At 50.2% G+C, this 18,746-nt stretch overlaps 1 protein-coding gene across 13 annotated transcripts in view; it reads left to right on the forward strand.

Annotated features, from left to right (window-relative positions):
* The window catches only part of PKNOX2 (PBX/knotted 1 homeobox 2), a 253,941-nt gene extending 235,448 nt beyond the window's left edge, over positions 1 to 18,493 (forward strand). For all 13 annotated transcript variants that reach the window (XM_003365280.5, XM_001505076.6, XM_005611680.4 and 10 more), the window contains 3 exons: positions 14,079 to 14,155; positions 15,076 to 15,254; positions 16,274 to 18,493. In XM_003365280.5, the coding sequence (XP_003365328.2) occupies positions 14,079 to 14,155; positions 15,076 to 15,254; positions 16,274 to 16,500 (483 nt within the window). In that variant the 3' untranslated portion in view covers positions 16,501 to 18,493. The remainder of the gene's footprint in view (positions 1 to 14,078; positions 14,156 to 15,075; positions 15,255 to 16,273) is intronic.
* Positions 18,494 to 18,746: the final 253 nt, after the last annotated feature.

An 18,746-nucleotide genomic window follows, 5' to 3' on the forward strand; every position in this document is an offset into this window, starting at 1 on the left:
AGTTCATGAGCTTTTGAGGCATCCAAACCTGGGTTGAAACCTGGGTGTGACCTCTTACTCTGTAACTTGGCCACACTCGCCTCTTGTGAAGATTATGATGAAGCAATGAAATGATTGCAAAGACCTTGGCACACTGAGGTGCTTGATAAATGTTAGTTCCCAGTCCTTCCTCCCTCGCCTCCCACCCCCGTGCAGTTTTGAAGACATGTGAACAGACCTACAACCTCACGTCTGAGGGGAGAAAAGGCAAGGATAGGAGGGAGAGCAGGCTGCAAGACAAATTCTCCCTCCCAGGAGCTGGGCGTCCAGACCAGCACCCCCTCCCTCACTCCCATCACCCATCCTGTAGGCTCCCTCCTCAGCTACCTTTCACTCCCTGTCTGCAACTCACCCTGATGTAAGTCTTCAGCCCGAGACTGGAGGGTCACCCTATGGGTCCCTCCTGGCCGTGGCTCACCTGGGACCTTGGACCTCAGTTCACATCCTGCCCTCTCGCCCCCTTCCTGCTGCCATGGCCACTTCCAGCCGGACTTGGGAGAGCAGAGGAAGACAGAAGTGGAGAAGAGAGGGGGGTAGTAGCTGAGCACAAAGCACAAGGGGAGAAAGGACCCAGAACAGCCCTACAAAAAGGACCTGGCACAATGGAGAAGCCTTGCTGAAAAGCATGAGTAAGACTGCCTGCACCCGCCCACCCCTTGGACCGTCTCCAGCTCAGAGCGCACTCAGTGCAGATACTATTACTAAAGCACTTCACATTGGCAAAGTCCTCCCCCAGCTAATGCCTCCCTCACAGTGGCCATCAGGAGAGGCCAAGGGGGTGACCCCTGGGCCTTTAAAGTCAGAACTGAGAACTTCTGGATGAGGAGGAGGAAGAGGATGGGGAGAAGTCTGGCCTCTAGGGTTACAGCATAGCACAGCTGTCCTCTGCAGGCTGAGGCTGGGCCATGGATCGGCATGGCTCCCCAGAAACAGGTGGGAGCACACACCCACGACCCCCAGCTCAGAAAAGAGGCTATGGAGGCTCTTGGTAACAGGGCTCAGTGGAAAGAAGACAGGCTTTGAAGCCAGACAGACAGAGGTGTGAATTGAGGCTCTCCCACTAGCTGTGTGATCACTCTGTTTCTTTGAAAAAAGATAGTACCCATTTCCCATGGTGGTGAAAATTAAATGAGATAACATGTATAAATAGCCAAGCCTGGCATATAGTCACACTTAAGAAATGTGAGTTCCCTTTGAACTTTCTAGAACAGTGGATGAAAAGAGCAAATTTTTGAGGCTAAGGCCCAAAATTTGTGAAAATTAGTCAGAGGTGGATGGCTGATCTGTTGTTCTGATCTATTACACCTACTGATTTTACCATCATTTGACTCTAAAAATATACTGACTAATACTGTTACTTACCTGTTCTGTGTATGTGTGTGTGTCAGATCTACCTGTCTTATATCTCTGAGTCAACATAAGTAGCTCAAGAATAGGGATCATACATTATACCTCTTCTGTGCCCTAAAGCATTGATTCCCAAAGTGTGTACCTTTTCAGGATGTTGTAGGTGTTGCTCCTAAGAAAGCGTTCCATGGTGAGATAGGTTTGGGAAAATCTGAATTACACAACATTTAGCTTATTTATTCTTAGTGTCCTAGGGGCATTGTGAATTTGCAAGAGGGTCTATGGTTTGACACTTTCCCCAAATGTATGTGATCACTTTAAGTCACTCTTATTTTCATGTTGCTTTGAGGAACAATTCTGAGACTGTATACAACTCTGAGAAATACAACTCTGCAGTAACACCATATTGGGCATATCATAGCTGTTCAGTTTTAGGAAAAAGGGGAGAAAAGGTATGAGAAAGGGCCGATCTCAATATACAGTAGATGGTCTCATATCCAGGACAATGGGGACAACTAATTTGTTGATCGATTAATTGGAAAAGTTGGTTGAAGAAAGGAACAGCCATTAAAAACATATATTTTAATTTAAAAGATATACATATATATTTATTTGCTAATGTTTTGATATAGGGTCAAAATCTTTTTCTGATTAAAGATTGTCATTTTACTTGCACAAAGCTCTCCTATAATGTATCACCGATAAATTCCATCTTTATTTAAAATGAAATAAGAACTTTGATGTTTGAGAAGTAATCTGGCTGCAGGATCTTTCTAGATTTTTGTTATGTATTCTAGTCTCTTATGTTTGTCTCACTGATACTAACCACACAGCATTTTTAAGCAGATTTGAGTCTTGGGTCTTTCCCAAGCATTCCACTTAGTTTTCTCAGCAACAATAACTCTTTTTGCACTCATATTTTAATTAGTTTACGGAAAGTTAATTAAATTACATAATTACAATAACACATTTTACTAGCATAAACCAGTCTGGACACAAACACTGCTGACTCCTTGATAAGCAAATAAATTGGCTAATGAACATTCTACAGACTAGCCCATTCGTCTCAGCATTCGGGACAACGTGGACAGCAGTTCTGATGATTTACAGGAGAAATGGAGAGCGTTGTGTAGTCTGCCCACTTGGTTAGCAGAGATCGGCTATTAGAACTTCTGTAGTAAATACTGGTTTTCCTGTTGTCTTCTTTCCTTCAGGCAGAAGTTAGTATTCTTTGATTCTTTTTGTCCTGTGTCTGAGGCTTCTTGTCATTTCCGCTGTTCTGTGGCATTAGCAGCTACAGAAATGTGTTCAGATGATAGAATGCTCCAGAGATGCAGGTGAAGCCCCAGAGCCTTTTTGCTGCTAGGCTGCAGCGAGACTGGGATGGTTTCATCCATTAGCTGCTTGCTTCTGGGTCCCTGAAGAACCCAGTGATCTTTTCTCGCTCTTGAATTTTGGCTGAAGGAGGTTCAGCTTCTTCTAGAAGCAATCATTCCATAGCAAACCCAGCTCGGATGAGAAACCCTGGCAGAGGGTCCTCTCTATGGAGGATGGAGACAGAGGTGCTGTTCTTCCTCCCCAGCTTCTGCCCCCATCCCTTCTGCTCCCTGCCCTGCCGCATGATTCGGCTCATTTCCATCCAAAATGTGACTGTTCTCTGTGCTGCTGCCACCCAAGCACAGGAGCATCTTTACAGAATATTCTGAGTGTGGAGGGATCCCAGAGAGGAAACCAAGCCTCAGCAGGACCCGTCACGCATCACAGGAGCCACTCCTTCATTAACCGCTGCAGTGTGCCAGATTCTTGCTAAGCATCTTCGTGCATCATCTCATTGACTCCAGCCAGCCAGCATAGGACGTAGAGACTACCATTGTCCTCATTTTACCAACAATGAAAGCAGACTCAAAGAAGGTAACACATTTCCCAAGGTCCTGCAGGCCTTGAACCCAGGTCTATGTGACTCAATGCTCTAATTTCTTACTCACTAGGCTGTATGGCCTATGCGTTGACCCAAACAACCACAGCATCTCTCAGCTCCCATGCAAAGTCTAGGTGAAGCCAAGAGGAACCCTGGCTCTCAGCTGAGGCATGGAGCCCCATCCTGCAAGAGGGGCAGGGTTTTTGTGTTCCCTGTCCTAGCTTTGAGATACAGTGAGGCTGCCTTACTGTCTCTTCCTTTCCTCTCCCTTCTCCATCCACCACACTCACAAGCCTCCAGCCAGACTCACAGCTGGACTCCGTTCGCTGCCATCCCACCCCAACCTGTGTTCAAGATGGCTGCTGTTCTGCCCGGCCACGCGGGGTTGAGGGCCTGGCTCCAGGGCCCTCGTATGAACTCTGCTGTAGCCACGAAAGCTGAGTGCACAAAAAGCAGCAGGGGCTTCTCTGAATGTTTTTTAAAAATTGAAATATTCACACACCATAAAATTCACCCTTTTAAACTGTACCATTCAGAGGTTTTTAGTATATTTACTAAGTTGGACAATCATCACTACTATTTAATTTCAGAATGTTTTCATCCTCCCCAAAAGAAATTCTGCACCCATTAGCTATCACTCACCAGGCGCTAGAAACCAGTAATCTACTTTCTGTCTCTATGAATTTGCCTGTTTGGGGTATTTCATATGAATGGGATCATATAATATGTGATCTTTTGTGACAGGCTTCTTTCATGTAACATAATGTCCTCAGGGTCCATCCATATTGTAATATGAATCAGTGCTTCCTTCCGTTTTATGGCTGAACAATGTTCCATTGTGTGGATATACCAAGTTTTGTTTATCCATCCATCAGTTGATGGACGTTTGGGTTGTTTCCACTCTGGCTTCTGAGTAAGGCTGCTATGTACACTCCTGTACTCCACGTGATTCTGAGCCTGTCCTTCTCTCAGAGACTCTTTGTCAGATTCCCAGCTATTCTCACCCACAGCGCTAGAGCCTCTCACTCTGAGCTCGTCCCCGCTGGGGGAAACAGGCCTGCTGCAGACCCGGGTACAGCGTGTGCCCTGCACACAGGCTCCCAGCCAAGGAGGGCGAGTGGGGGGGAAGCCAGCCAGTTGCCTCTGCACCTTGTTGTTGCCTTCAATCACTCAACAGACATTCTTTGCGTGCCTTGCCACCTTCCCTGTGCCTGGCATTATATTAAGCCCCAAGGAATGATACCTCTCTCCCTGTCCGAGCGCTGCTCACAGGACCATCTGTGCAGCCGACTGAGAAACGGTGATGTCTCTGGCAAACAGGAAGAGTGCGGTCTACGGAAGGACATGGTCTTGGAGCCAGGATCTGAATTTGAGTTTCACCACCCCTTCTGCCTGGCAGGGGACCTAGGGCGAGTTGCTTGACCTCATTAGGTCTCAGTTTCCTCTGCTGTAAAATGAGAATCACACTATCCAGCTCATAGCATTGCTGCGGAGATAGAATGAGGCGATGGGTGTGAAAGTACTTTTTCCTCATACAGACACAGCTACTGCTACAAATGCCTCCAGGCTCGCTCTGGGAGTCCCCGTAATCTGCCCTGCATTGGAAAATGCAGACAGACATCTTGACACTTCTAGGGAATCTGGAGGAAAGTAAGAAATCCTGAAAAGCATGAAAATAGTTTAGGGAGACTGAACCATTCTTGTTCCAGAATATCTTGTCTGCTACTTTTTCCTTTAACTTCGTCACGCTCTCTGAAATTCCACTCATCAGAGACCCACTTAAAATTATCCAATCCGTGTCAAAAGCAGGTGCTTATGGAGAGGCCATGAGACCATCATTCATTCACAGCTTAGTATGAATTAGTTCAAAAGCTTGCTTTTCTACTCCCACTCAGCTAAGATCACCTTCATGGGAAGAGCACCAGGGCTTGTTGGTGGTAGAAGATGAAGATTAGAATATTTTTTAACAGCATTTTGAGGAGGCAAGCCAGAGTGGGGTGCCAGGGGAAAGGTTTCTAGCAGTTATTCTTAACTTCTTCTAGGCCCCTGACCTTTTGAGAATCTGATAAAAGCTTTCTCTATATCATTGTGAACATAGTTTCAGGGTATTTGACCCTGAAGTCCTAGAGGCCAGAGTCCTCTGAGTCAGAATGCTGACAGCGGGATAGCACAAGGTATGAGAAGAGGGGCTGGGAAGCGGCAGCAGGGCACACAGAAAGGAGAAGCTGACGAAGTCTGCTCACAACCACAGAGTTACCCGGGCTTGGCTCTGTCCGCTCAAAGCAGAAGAGGGTGCCTTGTATGTCTTTCCTAATCCAGTGGGCTCCTCTCCACTAGAACACAGGTCTTTAACTAAGTTAGCCCTTGGGGATAGTCTGGAAAATTGTTTTTAAAATGACTTGTTTCTATGGGAAAATGTGATCCAGGTTCCAAATAGCATATCTCCCCACTAACACCTAAGTTTCAGGGATGACACATGATTTCAACACTCATGGGCTGATAATTTAATTGGGGGAATAAATTATACACATAAACCGCGAGCAGTCAACCCATGATGTAATCAAGTGCTTTATACAAACACACCTGCTCAGGGGTTCGAGAATGGAGGCTTCGATATCGATGAGAGGAGTTTGACCATCTGTGCTGGTCAGACACATCCAGAATTGTGTGTCTAGGACTGGGCATCAGATTTCCAAAGATCCTTGGATAAGTTGTGTCCAGAGAAGGGCAGCCAGGATGGGGAAATGTCTGTTGAAATGACTCTAACAGGAAACAAGTCCTGTGATGCGTGGCTAAGGGAGCGGGACGTTTGGTCTGTAGGAAGGTTTGTGCCTCCAGGGCAGCGTGCTGAGTGTAGGGAACAAGGGCTTTGCAGGCAGACAGGCCTACCGTTGAGCCCAGCTCCGGTCTTTACTCATTATGTGAACTTGATGGGTCAGTTAACCTCTCTGGTGTTAATTTCCCCTTCATAAAGTGGGCGTAACACTACCTACCTATGGTGAAGATGATCTGTAATATGTTAAAGAGCACAGCGCCTGACAGAGGGTCTAGCGCAGAGGTGGAGAGGACGTGGTTGAAGATATAGGGGGTGTGAGTTCCAGCTCTGCCACTTACGACTTAGATAACCTGGGCCAGTTTTTTAACCCCTCTGGGCTCAGTTTTCTTGTGTGTAAAATACAAATAATCATGCCTATTTCATAGATGTCTGGAGAATTCAATAAGAATACATGTCAAGGGGGCCAGCCTGGTGGTATAGTGGTTAAGTTCACGTGCTCTGCTTTGTCGGCCTGGGGTCTGTGAGTTTGGACCCAGGCACAGACCTGCACACTGCTCATCAAGCTGTGCTGTGGTGGCATCCCACATAGAAAATAGAGAAAGATTGGCACGGGTGTTAGCACGGGGCCAATCTCCTTCACCAAAAAAAAAAAAAAAAAAAAAATACACGTCAAGTACTTTTGCAGAGCACTCTGTGAAGACTGTGAGTATTCAAAGTTAGCCAAAAACTGTAGGCATCAGTTACGTAGAGGCAACTCCTACTCTGAGGTGAGCAGTGCTGTAGACGTGTGTGTGACTTCAGAGGACAATCTCTGCTCTCTGGCTAGATGAGTAGGAAGGGCAACTTGAGTTCGACAGAAAGACCTTCCCAACTATCAGAGCAGAGGGCTGCCACACTAAGTCCCGTTGACCCCTCGGAGCCAAGCTTTCCCACCTTTTTGAGGGTGACACACACAGAAAATAATAGCAAACAATAAGGCTACCTGCAACTGGAGACCAGCCAGGAGACTCTCACTGCCCCAGACCCAGCCAAGCCACCCTTGGGGCCAAGTATGGCACTATCTCTACACACCTGTGGCTTATGTGGAGCGCATCGCTGAAGGCGCTGGTGTAAGGGACTCGGCCCTGTGGGAGAGGCTGGCCTCAGGGACCTCGCCGGCTCTGTGCAATACCGAGATGTTGGCTAACGGGTTTAGTGGAGGAGCTGGGATTTAGGCCTGGCCTGGAAGGATGGCTAGGATTTAGGATCGGGTAGGAGGAGAAGAAGGAGTCGTCATTTGAATGAGAATTATCTTCCCAATCATGCTCAGTGCCCATCTGGCCTGTGACTCTTGCTGCCCACAAGGACTGACCCCTCCTCCTAGTTGTTGTGAGCATGAACTCCTCTTCTCCCCTTACTCTCACCCTTGGAGCCTGGGGAACTGTGTGGCCCTTTGTCATGGCCATGACTATCTTCCTCCCCATGCAGCTCAGGCATCTGAACCTCAGAACTTTTGTGGACAGCACACTAGGAGGCCGGAAGTCAGGCCGACTGGGTTCTTGGCTGCACTCATCTCTCTGTGCCAGAGAAGCACTGGGTCTCAGATTCTTGCCTGTGACCTGAGAGTGTCTGTCTCCCACCCACCCTTCACTGTAGAGAGAACAGACCCCTGGAAGCTGCCCCTGACTCCCTAGGAAGGCTGGAGAGTGTCGGAGGTGTGCCCTGGGGCAGCCACAGCCCAGGGTGTGTGCCACACTGAAACAAATCTTTTCAGCAGCAATGAGTCCCCAGGGAAGGAGGCAAGATTGGTGGTCTCCATCGAAGGCTGGGCCTTGTGGACAACAGGCTCATCAGCCGCAGGGTTGGATGGAGCTGAGCTGAGAAGAGAGAGGGTGTGGGAGACCCCTGGCTCACGCTGAGCCCCAGGACCCTCCACAGGAGCCTGCAGCTCTCCAGGATGCTACCTGAAAAATGGCCAGAGAAAATTTACAACCTCACAACATCCCCTAAGAAGCCTGAGACTCAGGTTAGGAGAAAACGCCCCCATTCTACGTGCACAGGGGCTGGAACAGTCCCAGCATCCAGGGAATAAAACCCATTTGCAAAAAGGAGCACATTTATCCATGTGCAGAAGGGGCTGCTCTTGCCATCTGTCGGGAAAACAACCTGTGGCTTTTACAGAGATGGAGCCACGTGCACCGAGCAGCAGATTTATTTTCTCTGTTATTTATTTATTTAACAAACACTCATGGAGTGCGCCAGCCACTGTTCTAAGCATCTTTCAAATGTGAACTCATTTGACCCTTGTTACAGCCGTGAGGTGGGCGGAGTTATTTTCCCTGTTTTACAGAAGAGGAAACTGAGTAACAAGCCCCAGGTCTCGAGCTGGTGAGAGGCCAGGATTCAAAGCCGGCAGCCTGGCTCCAGAGCCCATGTTCTTACCTACTCCTTGTAATGCTGCCTGCAAGGCTCCTCTAGAGAGCCGACCCTTGGGCCTCCAGGGATGCTAAGTACCCGCTTCCCCTCCCCCTTCCCACACAAATACATTTGAAACAATAAATTGCAGGGACAGCCCTATTAATAAATTGGGCAACCTGATTCTGGGAAGAATTCCTAGGGAGTCCAAATCACTGATGCTCCCCACCTTCCCCCCGTCCTCACACCCACAAGCACACACAAAGGGAGTGGTGACAAGGACCAGTCAGCCCTCAGGTTCCCGTGATCGTTCATTCAGCAAATGCATACTGAACACTAACCGTGTGCCTGCCATTCTCCTCAGTACTGATGAGGCGAGAGGGGGAGAAAGGCATGATCCCTTTTCTCTAAAGCACGCAGCCTGTCTCGTTGGGGTGACAGATAACTAAACAGATCATCTTTGTAGCGTGCAGAATCCTGGGTAGAGCTCATAGGAGGGGAGTGCAAATGGGCTTCAGGGCTGGGGGAAGGACCAGCCTCGCTGCAGTGTAAAGGGAGGGTTAAAATGGAAACCAGAGGCACGGAGAATAGTTTTGGGGTTGCAGGAGGGTGAAGAGGGGCAAGGCAGTAGGTTTTTACAATGGAAAACTATACAGCAATGAAAATGAATAGCTAGTTACACAGAACAACCATGGATGAATCTCACAACCATACTGTGGACTGAAATACGACATGCTATATGATTCCACCTATATACGGTTCAAAAACCAGGCAAAACTAAGCCATAAGGGTTAAGGACATAGCATAGGTTGTAAAACTATAATGCAAAGCAAGAAAGTAATTACCATAAAAATCAGATTATCTTCAGGGAGGATATCTTTGGGAGTAAAAATTGGGAGGGGGCAGAAGAGGGAGTTCTCGGGTGCTGGGAGTATCCTACTTTTTGACCTGGGTGGTGGTCACATGGGTGTTTGCAGTAATACGTGCAGCTATACATTTTAGTTCTTTGTACCTTTCTGTGTGTGCACAATTGTAAGTGAAGCGGGGAGTGAAAGAGAGAGAGACAACAACATAACAGAAGGTCTGAGCACAGGCAGTTACAGGAGGAAAGAGAACTTCCTCGGGTGACTCACTGTGCTTCTCTCCATTCTGAAAGGCTTGTTTTCTCCATATTAGCATCTCTGAAACCATGGTGCACCCTGCCATCAATGGCATCTTAGATGTGATGAAATGTGGTTATTTCTGGGCCCCTCCCCACCCTGGCTGCCTCCCTCTGTTTGGCCTCTGACCCTCCAGAGCAATGCCATGCTAACAGAGTTGTGGCCGCAGCAGGCCACGCGCCCACAGTTGGTCAGGAGTGAAAAGGGAATGAGTGAGTGAGTGAGAGGTGAGAAGGGAAGAAAGGTGTGGTTGGCTCCAGCGCAGGGCTGGCCATGCAGGAAGGTGGGGAGGGAGCTGGCTCCTAGCCCTGCTCCACCCACTGCTGCCTCCGTGTGTTGTGTCCCTTGGTGACCTGGCCGGCCTCACGCTTGTCTGCGTGGGTTAGGAGGTGGAAGGACAATCTCAGGGTGGACTTTGAAGGAAAGAAGTGCCCAGGAGCCTATGAACCAGATCCGGCCAGGCTTCTTTCAGACCCAGAACCCCGGGGGGAGCCCAATATCCAAACTGAAAGATGCTTTCAGCTTCAATTTAGCGCAGACGAGAGTCGAGTTATGCGGCTATAAAGGGAGGTGTCAGAAGTGGGAGAGGTTCAGGTTAGATTTCAGAGGGACCTCCTGATGGCAACTGTGGTGCCATGAAATGCCTGCTCGATACAAATACTGCGATCCCCTTCCCTGGAGACTCTGAATATTCAACGATCTGATGTCTGGGAGGCTTCACTGCGATGTGCGGGGCGAGCCAATGGGCACACGGGCCTTAGCTGCATTACCTCATTAAATCACCCCCGAAGTCTGAGAAGTAGGCACTATTTTGTTATTTCCATTTTAAACTGAGGAAGCTAAGGATGGAAGACATGAAACAACATATTGCCGAGGTCGCCCAGCTTGTTTGTGGGGAGTGCAGGACTCGACCTCTCCCACGGGGGTGCACTTCACCACCAGATGGCACTGCCTCCTCGTGGGAGGCTCCCTGCCGTCCTGAGGAGGGTCTGTCATTTTCTGGTCCATTCTCTCTCTCTTTTTCAAGGGAGAATTGTCGACTTCCAGAGAGCTGCCGCCTGTGCCCTTCCCTCCCAACTCCAGAGAAGTTCCTCCAAATGTGAGAGCAGCTGCCACGGCTCAGTGGCTTACCACTATCTCATCTGACTCCTCTTCTCGCCCTTGGCCCTGAGCCTTTCCAGTTGTGCTAAAAGTAGCACTGACTGAATCGCGGTCTGTCCAGGGGCCAGGACTATTTTGACTCTGTCCTCAGGAATCATCTAGTCCAAGGCATGTACCAGCTGGACTGCTCCCATGAGCACCCAGATGTGGTGCCAGGAATGTTCTGGCCGACACTCCTGTCCCCAAAGCTGGGCCAAATGCTGCTGCTCACCCCATGGCCTCCACCCCATGCCTCCTGAGACGCTGATCCCAGGCGGGGTGGGTGGCGGGAGTTGCACGAGGGAGGATAAAAGGTTTATATCCTATCCATAAGAGAACAACCTGCCACTCTGGGTGACATGGCCTCTTATCCCTCTGCATTAAATGGGAACATGTTAATCTATGGATTTATGACATCATTCGGAAGGGAGGCCACACGAGAAGCCTCCTTAGAGACAGCAAACATCATCCTTCTGTGAGAGGCTGAAGGATTTCCTTCTCTCGAGGTCTTTAATAGTGGAAGAGATTTACATCGGACTGACAGAAATACAAGTCCTGTTCCTGTGCAAGCTGCTGCCTGGAATGCCCATCCCCTCTTTTACTAATGGCTTGGCCACTCTTCAAAGTCCCCCTGAAGTCCCACCTCCTTGGGGACGTCTTCTCTACCAGTGCAGCCCACCCTTCTATTACCACCCAGTGGACCCTCCACACCGCTCTTTCATAGAGGGTTTGTCCCTTTGTCTGCAGGCTTTCCCTCTAAGCTGTGAGCTCTTATGACCAGGTATCTTTCAGGTATCTTGTGGGCATCCAGCGTGCAGTAGATCCCCAGCATTTGTGGGTTGAGGAGCCAGCACGCATGGCAAGGCCAGCCCTGCTCTGCTCAGGAAACAAGTCCGCCATCTACTTGTGTTGGTTCACTCATCTGTTCCATACACGAACATTGAACATCTCTCTGCCTCTTACTGGTCTGGACACTAGAGATACAATGTCTGATAAGACTGAGTCCCTGCCTGAGAGCAGCTTGCAGTACAGTGGGGAGACATACATTACCATAGAATGGGCTAAATGCAATTCTTCAGATGCAGTGGGGACTGACTTTGCCCCCGGGAGCTGGGAAAGTCATCGCAGAGGATTTGACCTGTGACAGGTCGCAGAAGCTCAGAAATGCATGCAGTGGAAAAGTGGGAGAAAGAGCATTTCAGTGGAGGGAACAGCCTGTGCAAAGGTGTGAAGACATAAAAGAGCCTGTTGGGGCCAGGGAAGGCCAAAAAGTTGCGATATTTTTACTGTGTTCTCAGACTGCCTGTGGAAAGGAGGCTGCTTGCAACTTCTCATGGCGAGGGAGATTGGAACTCCATGGAGTCGGGGGGCAGGGCTTGGGCACCACCCCTTCCCAGAAGGTGTCAGAACACACAGAGCCTCTGTTCCTCTGCCCCTTGGGGCCTGCAGTTTCTCCTCCCAGCCTCCCTCTGCTCCTTCCCAATTAGAATGAAACTGGCTCCTGTGACACTATGGTGCTTTCCTTCTTGTTAGAAGCTTAATATTGTATGAATCACAAGTCCCGGCTGCCCGGGCACAGTGGTCAGGGTCAGAGGTGTGAATTAAAACAACACATGATCCTGATTGCTTCAGTCAGGGGACACTGAGGCCAATTGAAGAGGTTGCTTTCCTTTCTCACTGATAATGAGAGGAGTACCAAGGCTGTTGATCTCAGCTCCTTCCTTAGAGAGCTTCAAGCACCTTGCCGATGTCATCCCATAATAATTTGATGAGCCACCTCTTATGGAGCACTTTACAAGTCTAATTTCATTTAATCATTAGATGACTTTACAATGTAGTGTTAAGTGACATGCCTGAGATCTCATGGCTCATCATGAGAGAGCCAGAATTTGAGTCCTTGTCCTTGGGCCTTCAGAAAGCCCAAGCAGCACTTTGGAATACCACCTCAGTCATGAGGAAGGATACTGGCCTGAGGATGCTGGATGCTTTGCTCTCTACCCTAAGAGCCCCCAGATCTCCCCTAGCTTCCAGAGCCAGGCCTGACCATTCAGACTCCCATCACACCTTTATTGCATGCGTGCTGGGTGCCAGGTCTTGTGCAGAGCCTGGGAAAGACACGAAGACTCCCAGACCCAGTTCTCAAGTGACTCACCACCCAGTGGGATCCGGAAGGACCCCCTTCCCACTGCCACCCCAAACTTTCCCATTCAGTGTGACCTGTTCAGCCTTCCCTGCATTCTGGCCAAAACCCATTTCTCCTTCTTCTAAGCTTCTCTAGGGCTCATTACCCAAACCACAGCACCTATTGCTTCATTTCTGCTTTCTTTCACTCAGCAGTCATTTGTGCATCATTTGCATGTGGAAGGCACTGGGGATACATTAATGAGACAAATTAATAAGACATGGTCTCTGCCCTCATGAAGTACAGTCTAAGAGAGGGAGACAAATGTAATTGGTGCATGGACTGAAGTGCACTGGGACTCTGGCAGATAGCTCACCACTTCCTCCCTCACCCCGCAAAGACACGGACTCAGTGGCATCATGAAGGAGTGGGAGGAAAACGGGACCCAAATCAGAAGAACTGAGTTCTGAGCTGGTGCCACCATCTGAGGGACTTTGGAGAAGTTATTCAATTTGTTCATCTGTAAAGTGGGAATTACAATGCCTAACCTGCCTATCTTACAAGTTTTAGTGATATGCTTTATTAAATGAAATTCAATGCATGAAAACATTTTACAGGTTATAAAGTATTGTACAAGGAGTAGTTATAATTATATTCTTCTGCCTCCTAAGATGCCTAGCGTAAATCTGGGCACATAGTAGTTATTCAGTAAATACCAGTTAACTTAAATTGAATTGACTCATTCACCCCATTTACCACCTTCTGATAGTCCTTTGGGCTTTGGTGCCACTGTGAATCCTAGCACTAGCAATGCCTGCCCTGCTGCTGGTGGGTGGGGGGGGGGGGGGGGATGACTGTGAGGGCCAAGTGAGAAGGATGGAAAGTACCTTGGAAGCTACAATATTGAACTTCACTGACTTGGGAAACCACCTTGGCCCCCATCCTAGGCGGCTGGGCTGAGGACCAGGGGCCCTGACTGTGGGGCCGTAGGCACGGGGCAGCCTCCCTCCAAGCCCTAGGTTCATGCTTTTTGGGGAACAAACAATACACTTACCCCATTATGGGCTTCCAAAGTCCTGGGACTGTCTGGCCCAGGACAGTGCCTGTGACGTGGGCATGGTCTCTAGGGGGACCAGGCCACCATGTGCCCACTCCTCATTACCCCTTCACCTCTCATTTCAGCACCCCTACCCCACGGAGGATGAGAAGAGGCAGATTGCAGCCCAGACAAACCTCACCCTCCTGCAAGTAAATAACTGGTGAGTTAGCGTCACCTGCTCAGATGCTGTCAGAGCCAGGGGCCACTCACTTGGCCGGGGAATGCATAGCAGGGAAAAGAGGCTAGAACGCCCAGTCATGCCTCAGTCTCAGCGCAGCTGCCATGCCAATCCTGCCATTTGGGCTAGAAGCAGAAAGCCGGAATCAACGCTGGCGCCTATAGCTTCATCTGCAGCTTCTCAGCGCCCTCTGCTGGGAAATTGTGTCAGAAGCACCATGAGAAGCTTCTTGCTGAGTAGAAAACCCAGTACCACCTGCTCTGCAGAGACCCACAGGAACACCCGGTTCCAAGGATGGGAGGGGCCGCCATGGTCATCTGGTCTGCCTCCACCCAGGTGACCTGAGCATGAACTGAAACATTCTGCAAAGCTGGGAATGGGAAGGAGGAGGAAGAGTCGGCTGTCTGACCCCACAGGAGTCTCTGCTTCCCCCTTCTCTGTATCTGGCTGGGCTCTCATAGAAGTCTCAGAAAGCAAAGTCTGACTGGATGGGAGTGGATCCAAGAGTTGGGGCCCCTGATCTGAGCCCTTGGCTCTAGAGAGAAGTCAGAGGTTAGTGCCTTTGACTAAGGGGGCTCTTCCTTCCTCTATTCAGTCCTGACAGTCTCAAGCAGAGATTTCTGACCTTCCTCACCCATTTGTCCCAAGCTCTTCATGGTTATCAAGCCCCGGTGACTTCATGAGCTTCTCAGTGCCCAGGGCTGTGCTCCCAGCTGGGCTTTTACACCCTAGATCAGACCCCGGTCTATTTGGTACAGTGGATCAGCTGCCGGGAGGCTGGAAGCAGCTTAGCACTCTCTGCACACACACGTGCACACACATGCACGCGCGCACACACACCCCTACCACCACCCGGGGGGGGGGGGCTGACTAACCAGGTCGCCACCTTTACCCCTGGGCAGGTTCATCAATGCCCGGAGACGTATCCTGCAGCCCATGCTTGATGCCAGCAACCCAGACCCTGCCCCTAAAGCCAAGAAGATCAAGTCACAGCACCGGCCCACCCAAAGATTCTGGCCCAACTCCATTGCCGCAGGGGTGCTGCAGCAGCAAGGTGGCGCCCCGGGGACGAACCCCGATGGTAAGGACTGGGGCTGAGTGCGCTCCAGCCTGGGGGCTGGCTGGTGGGGGGACCTCCCAGAGCTCCTTCAGGATAAGCGGTCCAAAGATTCAAGGGCTGAACTCACTCATCTGAGTGGCAGTGGCGGCTCTGTCACATTAGTTAGCCTCCCTGATCTCCATCAAAGGATGTGCATAGGCCTGAAAGAAGGGGTTTTTTTGCATATATGTTAACAAGCCAAAAGCTGTCTCACAAAGACGAGTGGGAGCTGGTGGTCAGCTGAGTCAATGACTGCTCAGCAGAGCCCCCCCTCACTCCCATACCCACCCGAAGTTCCTTCGTGCCAATCAGTGTCTGCACAGTTCCCCAAGAGCCAGGGCCATCTATAAATACTGAGGCAGGCAGCTGGCTTGTGAACGGAGGCCAGGAAGAGCTTTGTTTTCCCAGCGTCTCCATCACACCCTCCATATACACTTTTCTAATTGCCGGTCGCCTGGTGCACAATGAATAATTCAATGAGCCAGACATTTTATAGCTTGGCATGTGGAGATGGCTCTGTGTGGGAAGTGGAGTGGAGGTGTGCGTGTGTGCATGCATACCTTCAGGGATACGTGCATTTATATGGCTGCGTACAGGTTCCTGTGTGGGAGGCAATCGTCATATGGGGTACAGTGAGAGTCAATAGATTTTGAGCTGGACCAGCGTGGGATAGAATCCCAACTCTATCATGCCTGACTGTGTCACTGTAAGCTAATGACTTAAGTTTCTGAGACTCAGTTTCCTCCTCTTTAGAATAAGGATGACAATACCTACCTTACAGAATTCTTAGAAAGTCAAACGTGTTTCACGTGTATATATATAGGATTCTCAAGAGATGGTAACGAAGAGTGCTGCTCCTTGGGATGGGGCGGGAATGGCTGACAAGTGAGTGGACAGAGACTTATACCAGGGAATTGTCCAGCTTAGGAGCTCATCACCCCATTGACTCGGTCCACCACTGAGTTTCCTGGGCCTGACCCTTGCCTTCATCTCTCACGTAGGTTCCATCAACTTGGACAACCTGCAGTCCCTGTCCTCAGACAATGCCACCATGGCTATGCAGCAGGCTATGATGGCTGCACACGATGACTCATTGGATGGGACAGAAGAAGAGGATGAGGATGAGATGGAAGAGGAGGAGGAAGAGGAGCTGGAGGAGGAGGCTGACGAGTTGCAGACGACGAATGTCAGCGACCTGGGCTTGGAACACAGTGACTCCCTGGAGTAGACGGGCAGCCCAGATGGCACTGATCACCGAGCAGGAGAGGAGTGTCGTCAGGAGGGCTTCAGGGTTGGGGGGAAGGGGACGTGGGCAGGCAGCACCGAGGAAGTTGGGCCTTAGCTTCCCAAGATCAGTAGCTTGAAGAAACGCAGAGGAGACACCTGCTCCCTCCCGACCACCAAGCTTCGATGAGTACCCCAGCCCCACTTCCCTAGAACTGCGAGGACTCTGTCTGGCAGAGCCAGTCAAGCAGCCTGTACGGAAAGACAGGAGTGAGATCTGGACTCACCAAATCCCTGAGGACAGATGGCATCCACGGCCCTCCAACTGAGGGACTTGAGTTGTTTACAAGCCCTGCACTGTGAGGTGGATCAGTGCTGTTGGCAGAGTGAGCCTTTGCCAAGGGACAGAGTTAGGAGCAAAGGGAGAGACAAAGGGGTTTGGGTTTTACCCTCAGAAGGTTCTCAGCTCCTTTGAGAGACATTCGAGGGCAAGCGGGAGCCCAAAAGCATAGCCAGTGGCTGGAGGAGTGGGGGCACCTGGGCATCACATCTTGCAGATCCGAGGGGGGCCTGGATTCCCTCAGGCTCCGGCTCATCCTCCAAGGCTCCACTAGGGGTGGAGGCAGCCGTGGACTTGGGATGGGAGCCAGCAGAGCCGCCTCCTCTCTCCCCTGGAAACAAACGGTGAGCTGGTGGGCTCAGATTGCAAGAGGTTAAGAGGAGTCCCTTCACCTGGGTTGGCTCCAGGAGCCAAGGAGATGGCAGAACCCGGGCTAGGAGCCATATCAAGGTGACTTTGGGGACACAGCCGTCCTTCGGTGGTCACAGAATTTAGCTCCTGTAACAACAGGACAGTGGTGTCTTATCCCAAATGTCCCAGCCCTCAGATGGAGCCCCTCAGATATTCTACCCCCTCCATTGACCAGCAGAGAGGGTGGAACCAGGTTAGCTTGCAACCCGTCCACCCCTCAAGTCCCTCATGGCTGTCCCTCTGCTCCCAGGCTGGCTCCCTTGGCCTCCATCCTCTCTTCTTCATTCTTTGCTTCAGAGAAGGCAGAAGAAACATTGGAAAGAAGCATCCAGCCCAGTGGGAAGCCAGGGGCTGGAGAAGGTGCTACATCCCACCTCCCTTCAATATCCACAGTGTAGGGGAGGGCCCCGAGAAATGGCACCCAGGAGCCAAGTGGTGCCCCATCCCACGCGCCTCGCTGTTCTACACACCACCATCATACACAGCACAGGAGGAGCTGGGGCTCCCACGAGCAGCAGCTGTCCACCGTCTGCCCCAACACACACTCCCAGCCCAACTCCAGGCCCTCATGATTGGCGCTCCCTCCTCCCTTCCCTCCCACCCCATGGCTGTGAATGACAGGACTGATCACACGTGTGTTTTCCATTGGATTTAATTTAATGGACCTGCAGTTTCATTTGTAAATTGTGCATCGGCCATCTCCTTCAGTGGCAGGATGTGAGTGGCTGCCTGGCTCAACTTGAGGGGACCCTCAGGGCCCTCTGGGGCTTCCCCTCCTCTACCTGGTTGGGGTGGAGCAAAAGGATGGTCGCTTTCCTGAGGTCTCCCTGAAATGAATGTATTTCTCCCCCAAAAGAGCTGATATTTAATGTTTTAATAGGGATTTTTGAGAAACAAATAACCTTATTTATAATCTGGGTGATCCAATCATTTTTTACTCCCTTTTGATGCCATAGGTAGAGGAAAGTCGAGCTTTTTTGGCGTGAGACTTTTACAACGTGCAGTGGGATAAAATACATTTCCTTTTCTGGTTCATTTTTCTTGTTACACACACACACACACCCTTCCACTTACCACTTTGCACAGGCGTCCCACCCCAGCACAGGCACACCCGCACACACGTGCCCACGTGTCCTCCTCCCAGCCCCCTCCACCTGCCTAATGTTATGCAACCTCCTTCTGATGTATCCACCAAACCAGTACTGAATGTGGCCGAGTTTTCAGTAAATCTTATTACCTACCGTAATTCTGATGTGCCGTTCTCTCTTTCTGTGGTAAGTGGGACCCTGGACCAGAGAAAATTTGGAGGCCTCAGCTGACCCTGTGTTGAACTGACTACCTGTGGAAGGGACCAAGACAGAGAGCTTTCTGGGTGACCTCAGTTTCCCTCTGTGGGGAGGAAGATAGCCAAGTCTGGTACACTAACTGCGTGTCTGTTTTGCTCTAAGACAAAGGGAGGGAGAGGAAACAGGAGGAAGCTCTCTACTGCCCTCTCCTGA

Source organism: Equus caballus, chromosome 7 (assembly GCF_041296265.1).
Source record: "Equus caballus isolate H_3958 breed thoroughbred chromosome 7, TB-T2T, whole genome shotgun sequence".
Lineage (NCBI taxonomy): Eukaryota > Metazoa > Chordata > Mammalia > Perissodactyla > Equidae > Equus > Equus caballus.